The sequence below is a fragment of the Daphnia magna genome, linkage group LG4 (genome assembly GCF_020631705.1).
Source record: "Daphnia magna isolate NIES linkage group LG4, ASM2063170v1.1, whole genome shotgun sequence".
NCBI classification, from domain to species: domain Eukaryota; kingdom Metazoa; phylum Arthropoda; class Branchiopoda; order Diplostraca; family Daphniidae; genus Daphnia; species Daphnia magna.
Window position 1 is genome coordinate 4,534,595 of NC_059185.1, and position 17,358 is coordinate 4,551,952.

The following is a 17,358-nucleotide window of genomic DNA, read 5'->3' on the forward strand; positions in this document are numbered from 1 at the left end:
ATTAATAATTATTAATCATTATTTTTTTTTACGTCTGAGGTCTAACCATTCCTTACAAGTTTTTCGGTTTGCCCATCGAATAATAACTAAAAAGTAAAATGTAAAAACGTTATGGGGTTATCAGTTAACGTCCATAACTTATGGCCAAAGTCGACGCAGTGAACGAACCATCCCCTCTACCCCTCTATGGCTTTTGGCTCTGCTTTTAGGTTTTAACGGGTTATGGCTCGGGTTGGGTTAACGAAGTTAACGTTTTCTATATGTCTTTGGCAACTCTGCTTTGAAATTAATGTAAACATGGCACCCGCAGATGGAGGTCCTTCTGAAAATCTTAATTTGGAAATTATAGATTTTATTCAGAATTTAGGATCATGTTGGAGATGTGCGATTCGATTCACGAGAGAAAGGAAACCGGAGGCCTACCAACGAAAATTAGTTGTAATTAATCTTCTTCTTAATTCATTCCGAGATTGTTGTGTAATATATTATGACCGTGTCACGTGGAGGAATTCAAACTAGAACCAGAAGAAAAATTGCTGAAAGCCAGTCCGTGCGTTATCTGCCTGGGATTAGTGCAGGATCATTTTATAAAAGAAGTTTTTATTGATGAGGTTGTAGCAATTTTAGCCTACAAGTTTAATCTTTTTTAAAACCATATTTTACATCTTATTTAATGTGTTTAGGTATGCCAGCAGGTGTTAAAGTTTGATTGTGACTCAGCCACGTTTTCTTGTATGGTTTCATTACCAGTGGCTATCATGCTTAGGGAGCAAGCTGTATGGTTCCTATTGACTGAAAAGTTCCCAGACCTTCTCTCAAAGAACTTGAAAATTGACTATGTCACCTCCTTGAAAGATGTATGGAAATTTATCTTTACCGAGGCTTTAGAGAAAAAACTAAACAAACAACTGGAGCACAGCAGCTCACCTTTTCAGATCCATATTAGCATACTTTATAAAGATGAAATTTCTGAGTGTGGTGCCTTGTAATACTTCAAAATCCATTTTGGTTATGATTTTTATAATTTCATCTAACTTTTTTCTTCCCAGAGTCGACATATGTCCTGAAAAGTTCAAACATAGATACAATCGTACTAGAGTCTACCGAGAAGGCATTTTTACAAGAAATGCTGCTCAGAGTGTATTATCAGGGTTGAGTGCTGAAGACTTCCAGAAGTACTACACGCTGAAACTACCAAATGTTAGTGCTCACTATGGACCAGTGCAATGCTCACATAATTCCATACACATTGCTGGTACATTTAATGTGTTATTATAGATTATTAATCAGGATGAAATGTTCATTGATGGGTATATTTTTTGTCACTAGGTCGTTACCAAAAATTCTCTAGGAAGCTGTGTCAAACCCCTTGGCTTATAGAAGGGGAGAAACATATGGACACATCTATCCAGGAATTGATTTGCAAACACCTTGAACCATTCTTTAAAACTCAAAGTATTCTTCATATAAATTTTACAAAAATTTTGATAATCTTTTTTGTAATGCTACGTGTTATTAAAGGCGTAAAATTTTCATCCTCCGGTCGAGAAGATGTCGATGTGAGAACCCTCGGACGAGGCCGACCATTTGCAATCGAGCTTACAGATCCGCATCGAACTATTTTCACACAAGATCAGATTACCCAACTGCAGAACGTTATCAACAACAGTACTGATGCAATCCAGATTCGCGACTTGCAAGCGGTCACGAAAGAGCAATTGTCGGTCCTGAAACAGGGGGAGGAGGAGAAAACAAAGATCTATAGGGCTTTGTGTGTTACACTCGATGGCTCAACACCAACAGAAGAAGATTTGGCTAAAATCAACGATATTACAGAGCTTGTTTTGATGCAGAAAACACCCCTGCGAGTATTGCACAGGTAATTTTATCTTCGTGTAAATCATTAAATTCTAGAAGCCTGAATTAAGTCTCGAACTTAACAGGAGACCATTGGCAGTAAGACCAAGAACGGTTCACGAGATGAAAGCTACGTTGCTTGATGATAGACCGGGGCATTTCATATTGCGCTTGAAAACTCAGGCGGGTACGTATATCAAAGAATTCGTTCATGGCGATTTCAATCGCACCGTGCCCAACTTGTGTATATTACTGGGTCGAGCTATTGATATTGTTGCATTGGATGTTGATGCTGTTGAATTGGATTGGCCACAAGTTATTGCTATTCAAACTTGAGTCAAAATACAGCAGAAATTGTATTCAAGAAAAAGTGAGGATGGAACTTTTTGCAATACCAATTTTGGTCAAATTGTCGATAATATTTTTTTCAAATGACTTCGGTCCACATAGGTACACCCGTAAATTGTCATGTGTGATCAATTTCAGTTCATTGTTCACTACGTCTTCGTTTAACCGGTGGTGGTTTATATCCTCGTTAAATCTTCTCACGGCTTCCACCTCCTGTTTCAAATCGTCACTGAGAAAATAACGTACTTTGAAGTTCCAGTAATCTTGCAGCTGATGAAATTTGTCACGAAAAATTATGTCCGCATAAGTCCTGCAGCTATAAAGAAGCACAACCCGCGTCTCATCTTCAGGATTATCAATGATCATCCTTGCTATTTGATATACTGGGGTTATTCCGGTTCCAGCCGCAATCAACAGTACGTTGCGATAGCTGTTCGGCTGATAATTATATTCGCCAATCGGCCCTCGCCAATCAACCGCATATCCCGCCAACCATTTCTTCCTGATGATGTTGGACATCATTCCATCATCATACAATTTAATCAAAATAGAAAATGTTGTCACTAGTCCAGGTAAGCTGATCAGAGTGTATGGCCTGCATATAGTTGAATCGCCGGTAAATTCGCGCGCTATCACATGTTGGCCGGCTGTGTACTTTATACAGTTGTTTTTCGGAAGCTTGAAATGGAACAAAAACACAGCTGAGCACACTTTTTCGACACGTTCAATAACACAACTGACATAATTTTCTGGACTCATTTTGTTGTTCTGCTCAAATTGGCAATTTTTGAGTTCCTCACACTTTTTTTGCCAAATTAACAACTCTTGCTGGTAAATGTCAAGGATGCAAAACTGACAACCTTGGCCGCAGCACTGGGATTCCTCCGGCTTTAGCGGCTCGGGTGGCAGTGTCACTCGACTATCCATTTTAATTGTTACATCACATCCATTGATTCCATTAGGGAAGCATCCATTTTCTGATGACCGTCACTTTCAACAACTTGTTCACCTTTCGTCGTGCCACTCTTGTTCGTATCGTCCCAATCGACTTTAAAACGGGTAACACGAGGGTTAGTGGCTAAAATGTTTCGCATCAGTTTGTCAAATTGCGGAACGGCGGGAGGATTCTCTTTCAGCTCGGCATCACCGTATTCATTATTAACGTAATACCTATTGAGTAAAATTTAAATCTTATGATACAGAGTTCTTATTAGTTTTGTAGAAAACATTTACCCAACGCGGATAAATTCTTGGCCACGGTAAGAGCAGGTTAGAAGGACAACTGTTACTCCCACAGCATCAGCGACCGGGATTTTAGAAGGTTGTGGAGGTTCGGCTTGAAACACAAACATGTGTCTTCCTTCAGGCACAGGCCCAACATAGACTGTATCCAAAACTTGATCATAAGTTTCACTTTCAGCTAAATGTAGAAAAGATAAATTTTAAAACATATCTAAAACTATCCATATAGCATTATTGAAACATCAAATATTACCTGAACCAACATAAATGATTTTCCACTCCAGGTCCTTAATATTAAAATTACACGTGTAGTTGAGTATCTTTGATTAATAGTTGATTATAATATTTAGTTACATACTTCCTGAAGATCTTCCAAACATTCAAAAGTAATTTCAAACTGGAAGGGATTGGAGAAGTTTGAAGGATTGTCGAGAACTACAACATTTTGGACATGGACCTTTGCCATGCTTACAACAGGTTTCAACTGTAATCACAAAAACACTTTCTTTTAAGGCCTTGTTGTTAATAGAATAATGCTTAACAATCTCCTTTGCTTTATGTTTAATGACTGTCTAGAAGAATGATTGCAGAGAGAAAATACCAATTATAGTAACAAACACATAAACAGGAACAAAAAATGCTAAACATTCCAGCATATTTCACTTACTTCTTCAAACAAAAAAAAATCCTAAGTTTCCCAAAAGTCAATTGGGAGTTCCAGTTAAAAGTATATTTCTTTTAACGTAATAATGGAATAGCTCAGCAGATCACCCTCACGCTACGTAGCTATTTTAGTCAACCAAATCTAATCACAAAGCAGCTGTTTTAAACGGAAATATTAACGAAAAAAAGGCCATATTTGAACTTACGTCGAACAGGGAAAACCAAACATATGATTTACTAGTAAAACATACACCTTTAAAAGGCAAAAATGTCGTACAAAGATTGAAAATTTATAAATGTTTTCGTTACCCAAACGAAGAGAGGATGACGCTTCCCGAAAGATTGGATATTCGATCATCGAAAATGTAACAGTGTGCTGGACGAAACTTGAAAATAGGAAGCGGCGTAGCGGAAGAAACAATAGAGAAAGATAGACTAACACAGATGTTGCCATATCTTTTACGAACAGATACGCAGAACGCAGCTGCGACCTGCGGATTCCAGTTGTTGTTGTTGAAATCGGTTGAAATATTGGAAAGCACTTTTCGGAGAAATGTTTTGAAAATCGGAACTAGTAGAGTAGACAATAGCCTAATATTTTCAAAGGAACCAAACGAAAATTCTGATCTCACGTATTCGTAATTTCTGTTTATACCTGATTCGACCAGATTCGACCAATCACTGCTATTAAAAATCGAAAAAGGAGAAACTAGTTCGGGCCCAACCATGGAACACGTTTCACTCGAGATCAAGCCAAAGATGTTCGAGTAACTCCTTTCACGTCAACGAACATTTGACAGTGTAGGTACACAAAAAAAGAAAATTACAAGAAACTCCTTGTTAATTTTCGTTTGACATCAAAGTGCACTTTTTAGAACAAAATTGTGAAAGTGTAAAAAAAACTAAAATTTAATTTGGCCCAGACTTTCTTTGGCAACCAGTGAGTCTGTTGGCAACTCTTATTCTTTTGATGAGCTTTTTAACAAACAAGCCAACAACAACACACTAACGTAAATAGAAACAAAAAATAAAGAACCAGGGCTGCTCTACAAAAAAGTTCTTTGATCCTCCGTTTTTCGTTAATTAGCCCATTTTGCACTTCAAATGAACCACTCATTGGATGATTTCTAAAGTCTTGATCTAAGTTGGAATCTACAGTCATCCGTGAAAGTTTCTTTAGCAGACAAATGGGTCTATATTCTTTTATTTCTTTTTGACGAAAGGGATAGTATGGTGCCTACCATACCCTGGTTTTCTTTCTATTTTTCTCTTCCTCTACCTTTCTCTCTATTTTTCCACTTTAAATTTTGCAACTTTTTCGCGGGTTGCAAAGAAAGAGAATTAGGTAAAGCATAAAGGGGTACGGTAAGCACCATACTGTCCCTTCCGTCAGAAAGAAATCAAGTTGCCGTGCACGGCTAGGCTAGTCCCTATTGGAAAAAAAAATTACCAGGTGGTGTGGTGAGGGAACAAACAAAGAATAGCAGAAACTATTAAGATTTCAGCGAAAACAGCGCCACCTACGTGTCTTGATTGGGAAAGGGCCACTTGTAACAAGAAGGCAATAGGGATTTTTAAATATTAAACACTGGTGGCGCTGGCCCCCCAATAGCTATCAGCTGATCCACGGAGGAAACGGGGCGATCTACGAAATGTGGAGTGTGTAGCTCCGCCCTATTTTTCCACAAAACACGAAATGGCACGCTGTTCTTACAAATAAAAAATTAAAATTTTTTACTCATAATTAAAAGTGCCACAAGACGCCAATTATTAGCTATCCAGAATCAAGATCTATAATGCCGTTTACAAGATATTAGCAGAAAATGCCATCAAATCAGAAAAAGGGAGTGGAATAAAGGTCCTGTAGACCCCTAGAGTAGTTGGTAAACCGAGAGGGAATAAAAGGATATAGACCCATTTTCCTGCTAAAGAAATGTGACTGTATAGCGAAGACTTTTGGATTAAAAGTTTATTATAACCCAAACGTATCACGTTACATCAGATTATAGGTCAACCAGGATACCATAGTTTGTGGTACCTGAAATCAAACTAAACACTCCATGAGAAACAGTAGTGCAAGACTATGAATGAAAGTGCTGGCCTTTTTACACAAGCCAAAATTTACGGAATTCAAAAAGGAGGTTTACATATAATATTGACTTGGTGTTTTGTTTGCCATATATCAAAATTGACGAAGGACGACTGATGACCTTCGTTAAGCTTAAAAACGCAGGAATAAAAATTTGAGAAATTCCAATTGTAGTAATATAAGGGATTAAAAAAACTTGATAGACGTTATGTTTGTTGCCGTGTGATTCAATACAGCGATGGCAAATCAGTTGTGGATCAATAGGCCGATCCCGAGACGGATGGATAGTAGTAAGTGACGGCAGTGGCAGGAAGTTGCCATTTAGCCGCCCTAAGTTCCACCAGCTGCAGTAAAGTACGTTGAGCTGCTGCTGGCAATGAATTCATCTCGAGGAACGCATCACGAATGGCGTTCCATATGGCAAACATCTTGTTGGGAAGCTCTGTCTCGACATCGCGACCGATGCCAGTCAGAACGAAAAACAAACATTCCAGCTATAATACAGACACCAACAAATAGTAAAATTTATTAAAGGTCCTTTTTTTCGATGGTAGCCTACGTTGTGTTGATTTTTGAGCTGTTCAATATGCAATAAATGAGAATATACCTCCTGAAGAGATTGTGATGATGGCTGTCTGAGTGTAGCACAGCAGCTTTCAGCCAGCAAAGAAAGCAGAATCAAATCTGGAGACAGTCTTGTCGAACTAGATTTAGCTTTGGTATTGAAATTGCGTCGTTTTAGCTGGGAAAAAAAGGAAAAAAAAAAAAACTTTAATTGATCACTTCGCATCAAAATGGATGTATACATACCTGCAAATACATTTCATTTAGAAAATTTATAAAGGCCACCCAACGTTGAGAAGACTCGGACGCCGTTCTCAACAATCGATCACGTTCTTGGAACATCTCTTGACAAGTGTTGAGTAAGCTCTCTCGAAAAGTTTCTTTAGTTTCTTTCTGCATGCAAATTTTTATTCAAATATCCAAACAATTTAAAATAATTTTGTTTTTTGCTTTTTTACCTCGATGACATATGAACAGTATCGAGCTATCGGAGAAGCGTAACGAGATGATTCTATCACTCGACTGAATAACGTTTTTACAGCCTCCATGACTGAGCGGCTATTAGCTGCGTCTGGATCTAAAATAAACATCAATTGAAATCCATTACTGTTTAGTACTAGGCTAACATATCATTTCGAGTGCATACCAACGGATATTTTCCGAAGTAAAACTTGAGCTGGTTCGGCAAACGAACTGATGTCGGGTAATTCCGAATTGGTGCCTTTGGGCGTCGTGAATGACGACGTCGGTTTCGGTACGGGCACTTTTTGTTGCTGCAAAGTAAGATGCGATCCGCTGCTTTTCGATCTCTGTAGCACAAACTGACCCGACGGTGATGCGGTAGCCTCTTTAACCGGTTGCTGTTGTATCGTGATTGAAGTAGCGGTAGCAGAGCCCTGTTGTGCCACTTTATTAGCCACTCTGGTGCTATTATTATTTAGTTCGAGTGAAGTTCGGCTTTTGGTAAGACGTGGGGGCTGACGATCGGGGGAGTTCTGATTCGATTGTCCCCTTCCACCGGCTGGAATTTCACCACTTCGCATGCCTTTCAACAAATAGAACAAGACGATTACAAAATATGCAATTTTAAAAATCTGATTTAAAACAGCCAGTTGTGGCTTTGTAATAACCAGACAGACGTTAAACTTGACTTAAACCTGGGTGAGGCGGGACACACACACAACGTTACGACCAATAATTCCAGCATCCGGGAATAGAGGAAATTTTGGAAGTTAAAAAACGATTAAGACGAAACAACTCTTAAATCAACCTAGGATGATGTAAGCAATAATAAATTATGGCTCTAATATATCATGCATTAATTTTGTCAACTGCTGTCATTTGCGGATGACTTTAATTTATTACACTCAATTTCATTTCTAAATGAACGAAAATAGATCAGAAACAAGAATGTGCGTTAGAGTCTAAATGTCTACAAATGCGGTTTTCCTACGAATTTTTTCCTCAAGCGTCTTCCAAAGTCATTTCCCAGGAAGTGACCGACTTTCCAAAAATATCTAGCACATTTAGTTTTTAAACCGTCAAACTCGGTATAGTCAGACGATGAACAATTGTCTTTTCTTTCACTGTGATGTACGGAAATTGGAAAGCGTCAATATGGCTTTATATGAAGTGACGAAGAAGAAAAAAGATGCCAACAAAGTTTTCAAGAAAACAAATCCATATATTATAGCTTACTTGGTGGGCGATAAATTTCCATATTGGGTTTGCCACCCCTCCCGGCGGCTGCGGATGCCGACGCTGGCCCATTGTTCCCATTGTGATGAGAGCCACCGCGTGCTTTGCTATTATTGCTTCCCATAGCATTTGGAAAAGCATTCGATGAGTTGCCGGCAGACGGGCGGTTTCCATCGCGAATGAAACTGCGCTCTCGTTGCTGGAAATGATTTCCTGCTGGCCCATTCTGTTACGGTAATTTAAAAACCAGTTTTTTTTTAAATTGCGTCATAACTAAACAGTGACGTGTTTATGCAAAACTTTTGGTGTTTAGACCATAGTTTGTTATACATAGTATTTACATGAATATCTTGATTAACTTATTAGAAATGCCAACCTGTGAGGGTCGTTGGACGACAAAGCTGCGTTCTCGCCTAAAAAACTGGCCGGTTTGACAACAGAAACACAAAAAAAAAAAGTAATTAAAGATGCATTGACGATATCTTAATGGAACACCATTTAGTTGTCATACTCTTTAGCTTCATGCGCCACAAAAATAGTATACTTAAAAAGAAATTAATTTAAAACGAAACAAAAAATCACAAGAACATGCGGGGAGTAACAGCCAACATTGAAAGATAATGATAAGAAATCATAAATGATAATAGATGAATGATAAGATGTGATGATAAAGCCAGCAACTAATAACCTTTTAGCCATACAAAGTTTAAATGCACAAATTTCCCGGTTATCTGACCGTCGAACCCGGTTGAACCTGAAAAAAAGTCAGGATTATTAAGTCAATATACCTGTTGGTTATTAGCGGGCTGTGGAGCAAACCGGGTATCTTTTTTGCCGGGAACAGCAGATGAAGTCATTTTTCGAAGATGATGACAGATTTTTTAGAAGCAAAACAGCAAAGGTTTGATCACGAGAGGGATGAGTATATGTCGTTTTCGCGTCGTTGTCGTCGATTTGCGGAGCTTCTACTGTACGGAAAAAGCTGAGCAGGTCGTCGTGATTTCGTTTGTCGTGCCGGTACCGCAAAGACCCTCGAGTGTAGTCACGCTCACCTACATTCACGCCCATCACCAAAAAATAAGAATGTCAATAACAAGTTATGCCCAAAGAAGCACTGTCGCTACAATGAAGAATGCAAAGACCCAGTGTGTGTTTAGTGGCGATAATGTTGAAGGAATGTCGGACAAACATTAAGGCCGTAGGAACGGTGGCTTGCCTGGTTTGAGAAATAAATAAAAAAACATGCGTGGCCGAATGCCAAAAGAACAAAAAGGGAGGCTTCCAAAGGGATGTGGGTGAGTGGGGGGGCCCTGGAAGATCACTTCTATTTTCGGGAGTTGCTGGGGAAGCGCTAATGTTTCCGTCTAGTGCCTCGTTGTCCATATCCGCTGCAAGAGATACCGACAACTGTTTATCCTTTCGTTGGGTGAAGGTCACAAGTTGACTGTTCACATTTTCGAATAGTTTCAGCTGTAATTCCAGTAATTTCTGCATTCAATTCGATTTGCTTTAACCTTTCAGACCTTCAAGTGGGACTGAATTATTTAAAGAGTCGACTCACGTTTCTTCTTGAATTCAACAAGGAAAAAAATATATATATATTTTCACTGTTCCAACCAACGCCCCCATTGTTTTTAACAGAAAATCTTGTCCGGGCTCGTCACAACTGCCAAGTTTTTTTGTTTTTTGCTTCGAAAACACCAAAAGAAAACTAAACCTACCACGGCAACAGAACAAGGCCTTACCTTTAGTGACGAGAGCACGTTCGACACGGGACACGGCACAGACTGCACTGAGTCCCTTTTCACCCAGCAGATTGCTAACCTTCGCCAAACTCAATGTCCTTTTATGAAGCAGCTGTCTACCGTCCTTATTCCACACATTTTATCAATCGGGTCTTTCTAACATATGGTAGAGTAGTATCGTCTAGATTGATTACTTTGTAGCTGCATTTTTATTTCTTTCGGTTTATTCGGCGTTTTTCAATTGCTTACCCTTCACTTGTGGTAAACGGCATGGCAACAATGGAAAACGTCAGTCTTTTCGTATTTTACCTTTTTCCATTATTATTTTAAAAATTTTCAGTTAAGAATAAGTCGATACAAATTTTAAAGCTTTCTCTAGAATAGAATAAATCACATTTTATGTTATGTATGAATGTTAGAAAACATGCAACAAAAAAAATGAATCCTTCTCATGGTATTGGTATGTCTATATCGAAAAGCGTGTTTGTCATCGTTTACCAAAATATTATGTGTAGTATTGAACCAAAAAAATTTTTGTCAGCAATATTTTGAAAATTAATTATGTAAAATTTTTTCATTTATAAAAAACGCAATGACGCAGTTGATTTATTTTTTAGTCTGACAACGTCGTAGCATCCCTTAGGAAGCCATTTTGTTCATTGTGAATAGATTTAGTTTACGCGCGTGCTAGCAACTGTCGTTTCAGTTGAGACGCGTCAGCTTGTTCCTATCTTATACGTCGATTACAAGTCGTTTACTCAACCACAATCCAAAATGAGTGGCCGTGGCCCTCCTCGTATCGAAGGCATGACCTCATTGAAAGTTGACAACCTCACTTATCGCACTACATGTGAAGACTTGCGTCGAGTATTCGAAAAATATGGGGATGTTGGAGATGTTTACATCCCAAAAGATCGTTTTTCTCGAGAAAGTCGTGGTTTTGCTTTCGTCAGGTAAGGCATTTTCATGTAGGTCCACTTTTTTTAAAATTTGTGTTTAATTATGTCTCTTTTAGGTTTTATGACAGACGTGATGGAGAAGATGCCATGCATGCCATGGATGGTAGAATGATGGATGGACGAGAATTAAGAGTTCAGCTGGCTCGCTATGGACGCCCTGATGACCCACCACGGCGCAGTGGACGTAGCTCACGCAGGAGGAGGTAAACCATATACATATATATATTTTTCAATTTGTATTTCCTGTATTAAAACAGGTCATAGTATATTGTAGTTGAAGCTGTTATATCAGTAGTATTGTTCTATTTGATTAGTTGTACCGATTGAAAGAATTTATTGGGAATCTTTGTGTAATACTTGTCGTGATTGCAGTGGTCTGTGGATGAAGTGATTATGGCTTGTGTGATCTTAACAAATTAGGTCTCGTTCTCGTAGTCGTTCACGTGACCGTCGATCCAGATCTAGATCGCGTTCGCGCAGTCGTAGTCGAGACCGTGATGACAAGCGAGGAAGTCGCCGTGATGACGATCGTCGAAGCAAGAAGAAGAGCAAGTCCAGGTATCTTCAGTTTATTTAATCTGCACTCGGGTAATTCAATAATTTTTTTATTTATCATACAAAAAAAAAGGTCCCGTAGTCGCAGTGATAGTCGTGAAAGAAGCCGCGATAGAAGTCGTGATCGAAGCCGTTCTCGCAGCAAGAGCCCAAGAGACGATGCTGCAAACAGATCTCCAGCAGCAAAAGAAGAACCATCAGCTGACGCAGACAGGAGAAATCATGACGAAGAAGACAACGGACATGCAGATCGTCGCGATGACGATAACGATCACAGGCGATCTGCCTCACGTTCGCGATCTCGTTCGCGTTCCCGATCTGGATCAAAGTAGTATAAAAGTAAAGTTTATATACGATTGCAGTATTTAACGCAAAATTATTCTTGATACAGGGACTGAAATTTTTTTAAAGGCGTGTAAGGGACTTGAAGAAAAGGGGGCTGTGGTGACTTTTTTTTTTTTTTTTTTTTTTGGTGGTGGCTGCACACGAAGCGACACGAAAAAATGGCGCGATATCGTCCGTTAACGAGAGGTATAAGCCCCCTCATTCAAGGCGTGACGTTTTTAATCACTATTCAATCAGATTTCACTGACAACCCTAAACAATACAAGCGAACTTCGGTTTAAGAAAAGAGAGATGAAACATAACGAAATTCCATTGCTTCTCGTGTAGTATCTAGTAGTATTTTCCTTCTTACTTTGATTGAATTTCTTAAGTTTTCCTTTGATGATAACATGGTTTGATTTTCTTATGTCCAACTGATAGAAGTCAGAGAAATTTCAGTAATACTTTGGAAAAACGAAAAGCAGCCAACAAATTCGTAACAGGAATCTGGTTCTCTCCAGCCAATACACACAGATTTCATCCTCTTCGTACGATAATGGACCTAATGTTTCTTGTACCTCCCACTTTTGTGTTTCATGTGGCATCTGTGTATGTGCTAACATTTAAAGAAAATCGAGCTTAATTAAGTCCATGCCAAGAAACGATTATTTTGTTGTGACCAAATGTGAACCATCTATGTTTCACTGCCACAGGCGAGCTGCCGAGGGTGGTTTCCTGAGCTTGCTGTTAGCTGTGCTGATGGTTGGCGTTGTGGCCGAGATGCGAAGCCGGTGGCCGAGCCGAGCAGTTGCAGCCGCGTGTCCAGACTTGTTTTCCCGCCAAGCTGCCCAAAAAAAAAAAAAAAAGACGGCAGAAAAATCTCTTTCCTTTAGCCTTTATGATACGCGAGAGATTCGAGATTGTGCAGTTGACCTGTCCACCTGGCGAAGTTGCTGGCGTTCCTGCAGTTTAGGAGTAAGGGGTATTGGCCTCGGAGTTGAGAGCGCGAGCTGTTGGGGACTTTGGCGATGGCGCCGGCTGTAGCGATGACACGGATCCGGGGCAGGAGGACATCTTCCGTTGCGGCTGTTCCTTTTCTTTTCTAATTTTATTCAAAAACAAAGAATTCATTTTCAGGTTTTTCTTATCGAGATTGCCGAGATAGTTCCTTGCTGATGCGTGCAGTGCTGCCAGCTTTGGTTTTTTCCCCTTCTTTTTTCGTGGTGAAAAAGAACAAAAAAGAAAAGCCGCTTCTCGTCCTCATTAACCGGCTGGGTGGCGGCGGTAAATACGCAGCACAGAGTTCGATTTGCTCGACCGGCGTCGGTAGAGGGGGGAGAGGAAAGGTGGGAGTTACCTGGTATACAAGAAACTTGCAGCAACACGTGGTTCTAGTGTGCGATGGAGTTCGCACGGCAGTTCAATTGCATCATGTATACGCTTGCTTGCCCTTTCGATCCAAGTGTCAATGAAAGTTGACTTCCTTTAGGTAAGTAACTGAAATTGCAGCACGCCTAAACAAGGACTGTAGGGTTCTTTCATGTGTTTTGTTTTTTTATAGTGAACCCAATTGTGTTGAAACAACGCTTTGAGTAGAACAACTAATATGGCGTAGTTTTTTCAGGCGCTGTCTAGGGGGTGGCGGCGGTGGCTTCTCTTGACGGGAGTATTTATCTCTGCAGTCACCGGCGTTTGTGTGGGATTCGGTTGGCCGTTAGTTCACCGCCCATTTTTGGACGAGTTTTTTTTTTCTCGTTTCGGTAAGACCTACCTCCAACTGCCAATTCTCCCTCAGGGTTAACTCATGTGAAGAAACCAGTCAAGTCGCCAAAGGCGTTTAAGTCAACAAAAGGTAATGGAACTCCTTTTTTTTTTCTCACATTTATTGTTGTCACTTTACTGCTCTGTTGATCAAGTCTTTGCGAACTTTACACTGTGCAATAAAGAAAAAGATTGTTGATGGCATTTATTGTTTCTCTGGTCTTTCGTGATAATAAATTAATAAAACAATCGGTAAATCACTTGATCGTGGACTAACAAACTTACTCAAATAAATATAACTTAAATATTTGTGTTTTGCATGGAAAAAAAAACCGGATTTTGGTTGATCGGCGTGAAGGAATGGTTTTAGTGCGTGACCCGAACATGTGAGAAACGGTTCACGACTTGTGTCCACGGGGATGTGCCATCGCTTAAATACCTTGAACTTTTGCGTGTTTCTCGATCAGCTTCTTGTTAGTTGGGAAAATTCATCGGTACAAAACCTGATTTCAATTAATTCTGTTTTGGCTTTTTCACTAGAGCGTTAAATGCTAATCACCATGGTGTTTGAATGAAACGCTAGTGGGTAAAAGCTCGTTCCAACAGTTTGACTTCTGGTGGCGTTGTCCAATTTTTCTTTTTTTGCTTATCTTTTTAACTAAAAACATTTTATGAGAATCGTTTTTAAATATTGTCAAAGGTGTGGCACTTGGCAACCTGAGCATTCACAAAAAAAATTTAATAAAATAAAACTACCAATATGTTCTTGGCTAGAGAATTAGCGACGTGTCACATTTCGTATTTGAGCATGCCATTTTCAATGGCGTGAATGACGCTTTGCGAAATTTGATCAACATAGCTCCAGTCAACCACGTCGTTTTTGTCCTCCCCCTCGTCTTCTTTCCTACCAAAGGCGAGCGCTGCCGTACTGAACGGTAACGCGACGACCAGAACGATTCCCAGAGTTCCGACAACTAAGCCGATGATTGTCAAAGTTCTGACGACCCGGATCACTTTTCGAATGGCGTCCGCATTATTCACTTCGAATCGTGACAATTTCTGAAACAGGCTATGCACCAATAAATCCCATTTGTTTGGATAGGCGTGAAGCGGATCCGACGGATTGTAGGTTTTACTCGCTTCCAATTGCTTGCGGATGAAACCGATTGGATTAGTCTTCTTTGTAGTTCGGCTCAAGATCGACAGGCTATCATTCTTCAACGATTTCGCCCACAATTTAAAATTCTTTTTCAATTCGCAGTTGGTTTTTCGGATGCTCCATCGCTTGGAAGATGAAGAATTCTTAGGAGATTCCAGGGACGAAACGACCGCGATACATACCAACATTACTAGGCATGTGTAGCAACTGTACAAAAAAAAATATATAGATATATAAATAGAAAGAATTTCAAATGGGTCGAATTTACATAAGGAAATGGGTGCGCCACAGGAGATGGAAGAACAAAAAATGTTACCCCACTGTTGACGGCCTCATGTTGAAGAAGATCTTGCGCGATTATCCACGTGGCCTTAAAAGAGAAATATCCAATTTTTCTCTGAAATTACACACTTGTCTTTGTTTGTGTCACTAATGGTAAACCAAATGTACAGCCACTTTGTTACGACATATCACCGCGAGTCGCTCGGAAAACAAAATTAAGCGCCGTCACGTAAAAACAATATCGGTAGTTTTGACCCAGCGTGAAAGAACACACACGTCTCAACGGTGCAATCGTCGCTATCGAAATGAATTTTCTTCTGGGTCTGAATCATGCTTTAAAAAGAAAAAAAAATTCCCAATCTTGGACTGGGATACGGCGTCGACCTGGTTTTCTAGACCAAATGCGCCTCTCGAAATGGGCGGTCCTTCAAGACGGGAAGGAAGACTAAAGCAAAACGGGTAAACCGGCTCCTTCTACTGGGTAAAAAATAACTAAGAAAGAGAAAGAAAAAAAAACCTTAGAAGGCTTGACCATGCCAATGCGGAAGTTTTAAGACCGTGTTCAACGTTGTCTCTGCTCTTTTTATTCGTCTTCCACTGAGATAGCTTTAAAAAAAAAAAAAGAGGTGTGACCCGTTCAAGTTATGCTGGCAGCCATGCGTGTATACGTTTGAAACTTAGATTTGATGGGAGGAATACTATGTCACTCACAGGCATCGCATGATCAATGACTCAAATATCAGCATATGCATTTCTTGATCCGATGTACGTTGTATTTTTCAGGCAGGTCCAGCGTCCAGTTTTTTTTTCGTGAACGAGATTATTAAGAAACCTGTACGCTTATTGCAGAAAGGTTTGCCGAGATAATCAGAAAAGTATCATCACCAAATATGGTGGCCAAAGAAAAAAGCCTATACATTTTTCTTGTCTTTTTGGATGTCATCTATCGAGTCGATTCTTCCATCGAAAAAACAACAACAAACGGGTGGTATTCCAAAAAAAGAATTGGACTTTGTTCCCCCAGTAGGTAACCTATATTTATTGGGCGCAAGTTCAAGCACGTAGCCACTTACATAAAACGTGGCCATGTGGCGTATAATGAAAAAATAGATTCAAAAATAAGGGGAGAGTACAAAAAAAAAAAAAAATTTCCGAAACACATGGCTGGTCTCGGTGACTTCGTTACGAGGAAATTGCGGAATGTTTTCCAGAGAGATTTTAAAACTCAGGGAAGCGTTAAAACAAAAAAGGAATTTTTTTTTTAATTGCACGTTGCGTTGACATGAAGAAGAAAAAGGTAAAAATCCAGTAAGCGCTAGTTTTCGTTACTTCAATGTTTTCATTTATTAGCTGAGATTTAATTAAGTTTGGAAGTTAATCCATCACTTGTTTTTCTTCTACTTATTAATTCACTCGGAAATGGTTGCACAATGGTTGATGGAAAATAGACTACAAACGCGTCACGACTCGTAGCCTACGGGCTAATAACTTTCCACGGGATTAAAAATGTGCGTCGTCACGATGAAATTTCCATCCCAGCTGTTTTTTGCCAAGGTCTTGCGCTTTTTCGTCCTCCCGTTGTTAAATTAACGGCGAATCATCGTGACAGGGCCAGTTGACGGCTGTATCGAAAGTTTTTCTACAGAAAAAGATAATCTAGCGCCACGACTAAGAATACGGATATTTTTCGCAAAAAGAGAAACATTTGTCAAAGACAAATTTGTCCATGTCGGGAAATGGTTAGTGAACAAACTGAACAAGGAAATGAACGGAAATGAATAAGGAAAGCAGAAATATATTCCGGATGTAACCCAATGCAAAATGGGAGTATGACAGCAGCGGGGAAAAGTCGAATGATTAACGGTAGAGCGAGTGTGTATTTAGTTAACAACATTCTTCAAAACCATTTCCAGGACAGTAGTGCTAGCCTATTTTCCTGAATTGCGCACGACAAGCCATGCGATTGACTCTTCAAATTCTTCTTATGCGGCACTACCAGAAAACGAGCTTGCATTATCGTGTACAAATTGTTTCGTAGAATAAAGAATTCTTTTGTCCATTCTATTGTCCACTGTATTTTTTATTACAACTTCATTTCTTATTATAATAGCT

The 17,358-nt window shown here is 39.6% G+C and overlaps 6 protein-coding genes across 17 annotated transcripts; 2 read left to right on the top strand and 4 right to left on the bottom strand.

Moving 5' to 3' along the window:
- Positions 1–258: 258 nt before the first annotated feature.
- LOC116920683 (tRNA pseudouridine synthase Pus10) lies at positions 259–2,227 on the top strand. The gene is made up of 7 exons (XM_032926782.2): positions 259–438; positions 507–611; positions 684–985; positions 1,050–1,255; positions 1,330–1,455; positions 1,522–1,879; positions 1,944–2,227. The coding sequence occupies exons 1-7, from the start codon at positions 298–300 to the stop codon at positions 2,191–2,193; spliced, it is 1,488 nt and encodes a 495-aa protein (XP_032782673.2). The 5' UTR covers positions 259–297; the 3' UTR covers positions 2,194–2,227.
- On the bottom strand, positions 2,201–3,132 carry LOC123471022 (NADH-cytochrome b5 reductase-like). The gene has a single exon (XM_045171826.1). It carries the CDS (start codon positions 3,130–3,132, stop codon positions 2,218–2,220), a length of 915 nt encoding a protein of 304 aa, XP_045027761.1. The 3' UTR covers positions 2,201–2,217.
- Positions 2,923–4,663, bottom strand: LOC116920687 (histone chaperone asf1). 7 transcript variants are annotated; one of them, XM_045171831.1, is made up of 7 exons: positions 4,420–4,658; positions 4,317–4,347; positions 4,115–4,252; positions 3,806–3,931; positions 3,701–3,734; positions 3,439–3,625; positions 2,923–3,375 (listed from the first exon to the last, which is right to left on the bottom strand). In XM_045171831.1, exons 4-7 carry the CDS (start codon positions 3,911–3,913, stop codon positions 3,141–3,143), a joined length of 564 nt encoding a protein of 187 aa, XP_045027766.1. In that variant the 5' UTR covers positions 3,914–3,931; positions 4,115–4,252; positions 4,317–4,347; positions 4,420–4,658; the 3' UTR covers positions 2,923–3,140. The 7 variants fall into 7 exon arrangements, with proteins under 7 accessions (XP_045027766.1, XP_045027765.1, XP_045027769.1 ...); XM_045171830.1 differs by having other exon boundaries at positions 4,317–4,363; XM_045171834.1 differs by lacking the exon at positions 4,317–4,347 and having other exon boundaries at positions 3,806–4,019; positions 4,115–4,233; positions 4,420–4,663.
- A 1,404-nt stretch (positions 4,664–6,067) lies between these two features.
- Positions 6,068–10,357, bottom strand: LOC116920697 (polyadenylate-binding protein-interacting protein 1). Of its 2 annotated transcripts, XM_032926791.2 has the most exons (9): positions 10,207–10,357; positions 9,250–9,513; positions 8,838–8,882; positions 8,462–8,687; positions 7,410–7,808; positions 7,222–7,340; positions 7,010–7,156; positions 6,807–6,941; positions 6,068–6,693 (listed from the first exon to the last, which is right to left on the bottom strand). In XM_032926791.2, the coding sequence occupies exons 2-9, from the start codon at positions 9,316–9,318 to the stop codon at positions 6,457–6,459; spliced, it is 1,377 nt and encodes a 458-aa protein (XP_032782682.2). In that variant the 5' UTR covers positions 9,319–9,513; positions 10,207–10,357; the 3' UTR covers positions 6,068–6,456. The 2 variants fall into 2 exon arrangements, with proteins under 2 accessions (XP_032782682.2, XP_045027759.1); XM_045171824.1 differs by lacking the exon at positions 8,838–8,882.
- Positions 10,358–10,849: 492 nt separating this feature from the next.
- On the top strand, positions 10,850–14,065 carry LOC116920698 (serine/arginine-rich splicing factor 2). Of its 4 annotated transcripts, XR_006644912.1 has the most exons (7): positions 10,852–11,159; positions 11,222–11,368; positions 11,586–11,723; positions 11,794–12,048; positions 12,112–12,251; positions 12,758–13,533; positions 13,669–14,065. XR_006644912.1 is itself a non-coding variant. In XM_045171828.1 (5 exons), the coding sequence occupies exons 1-5, from the start codon at positions 10,981–10,983 to the stop codon at positions 12,116–12,118; spliced, it is 711 nt and encodes a 236-aa protein (XP_045027763.1). In that variant the 5' UTR covers positions 10,850–10,980; the 3' UTR covers positions 12,119–12,591. The 4 variants fall into 4 exon arrangements, 2 of the variants coding, with proteins under 2 accessions (XP_045027763.1, XP_045027762.1); XR_006644911.1 differs by having other exon boundaries at positions 12,758–14,065; XM_045171828.1 differs by lacking the exons at positions 12,758–13,533; positions 13,669–14,065 and having other exon boundaries at positions 10,850–11,159; positions 11,601–11,723; positions 12,112–12,591.
- Positions 13,996–15,566, bottom strand: LOC116920699. 2 transcript variants are annotated; one of them, XM_032926793.2, is made up of 2 exons: positions 15,281–15,566; positions 13,996–15,171 (listed from the first exon to the last, which is right to left on the bottom strand). In XM_032926793.2, the coding sequence occupies exons 1-2, from the start codon at positions 15,298–15,300 to the stop codon at positions 14,595–14,597; spliced, it is 597 nt and encodes a 198-aa protein (XP_032782684.1). In that variant the 5' UTR covers positions 15,301–15,566; the 3' UTR covers positions 13,996–14,594. The 2 variants fall into 2 exon arrangements, with proteins under 2 accessions (XP_032782684.1, XP_032782685.1); XM_032926794.2 differs by having other exon boundaries at positions 15,233–15,566.
- Between the last annotated feature and the right edge of the window lie 1,792 nt (positions 15,567–17,358).

What these genes read in the sequence shown, in the direction of transcription:
- LOC116920683 (XM_032926782.2), top strand. Translation starts at nt 298, where the DNA reads ATGGCACCCGCAGATGGAGGTCCTTCTGAAAATCTTAATTTGGAAATT. An exon ending in AAGAAGTTTTTATTGATGAG is followed by an intron (nt 612 to 683) that starts GTTGTAGCAATT and finishes TAATGTGTTTAG; the next exon opens with GTATGCCAGCAGGTGTTAAA. An exon ending in CCCCTGCGAGTATTGCACAG is followed by an intron (nt 1,880 to 1,943) that starts GTAATTTTATCT and finishes CGAACTTAACAG; the next exon opens with GAGACCATTGGCAGTAAGAC.
- LOC123471022 (XM_045171826.1), bottom strand. Translation starts at nt 3,132, where the DNA reads ATGGATAGTCGAGTGACACTGCCACCCGAGCCGCTAAAGCCGGAGGAA.
- LOC116920687 (XM_045171834.1), bottom strand. Translation starts at nt 3,913, where the DNA reads ATGGCAAAGGTCCATGTCCAAAATGTTGTAGTTCTCGACAATCCTTCA. An exon ending in AATCATTTATGTTGGTTCAG is followed by an intron (nt 3,626 to 3,700) that starts GTAATATTTGAT and finishes TTCTACATTTAG; the next exon opens with CTGAAAGTGAAACTTATGAT. An exon ending in CAAGAATTTATCCGCGTTGG is followed by an intron (nt 3,376 to 3,438) that starts GTAAATGTTTTC and finishes TTTACTCAATAG; the next exon opens with GTATTACGTTAATAATGAAT.
- LOC116920697 (XM_032926791.2), bottom strand. Translation starts at nt 9,318, where the DNA reads ATGACTTCATCTGCTGTTCCCGGCAAAAAAGATACCCGGTTTGCTCCA. An exon ending in TCGTCCAACGACCCTCACAG is followed by an intron (nt 8,688 to 8,837) that starts GTTGGCATTTCT and finishes TTACCGTAACAG; the next exon opens with AATGGGCCAGCAGGAAATCA. An exon ending in ACTTCGGAAAATATCCGTTG is followed by an intron (nt 7,341 to 7,409) that starts GTATGCACTCGA and finishes TGTTTATTTTAG; the next exon opens with ATCCAGACGCAGCTAATAGC.
- LOC116920698 (XM_045171827.1), top strand. Translation starts at nt 10,981, where the DNA reads ATGAGTGGCCGTGGCCCTCCTCGTATCGAAGGCATGACCTCATTGAAA. An exon ending in CGTGGTTTTGCTTTCGTCAG is followed by an intron (nt 11,160 to 11,221) that starts GTAAGGCATTTT and finishes TGTCTCTTTTAG; the next exon opens with GTTTTATGACAGACGTGATG. An exon ending in AAGAAGAAGAGCAAGTCCAG is followed by an intron (nt 11,724 to 11,793) that starts GTATCTTCAGTT and finishes ACAAAAAAAAAG; the next exon opens with GTCCCGTAGTCGCAGTGATA.
- LOC116920699 (XM_032926793.2), bottom strand. Translation starts at nt 15,300, where the DNA reads ATGAGGCCGTCAACAGTGGG. An exon ending in ATGAGGCCGTCAACAGTGGG is followed by an intron (nt 15,172 to 15,280) that starts GTAACATTTTTT and finishes TTTTTTGTACAG; the next exon opens with TTGCTACACATGCCTAGTAA.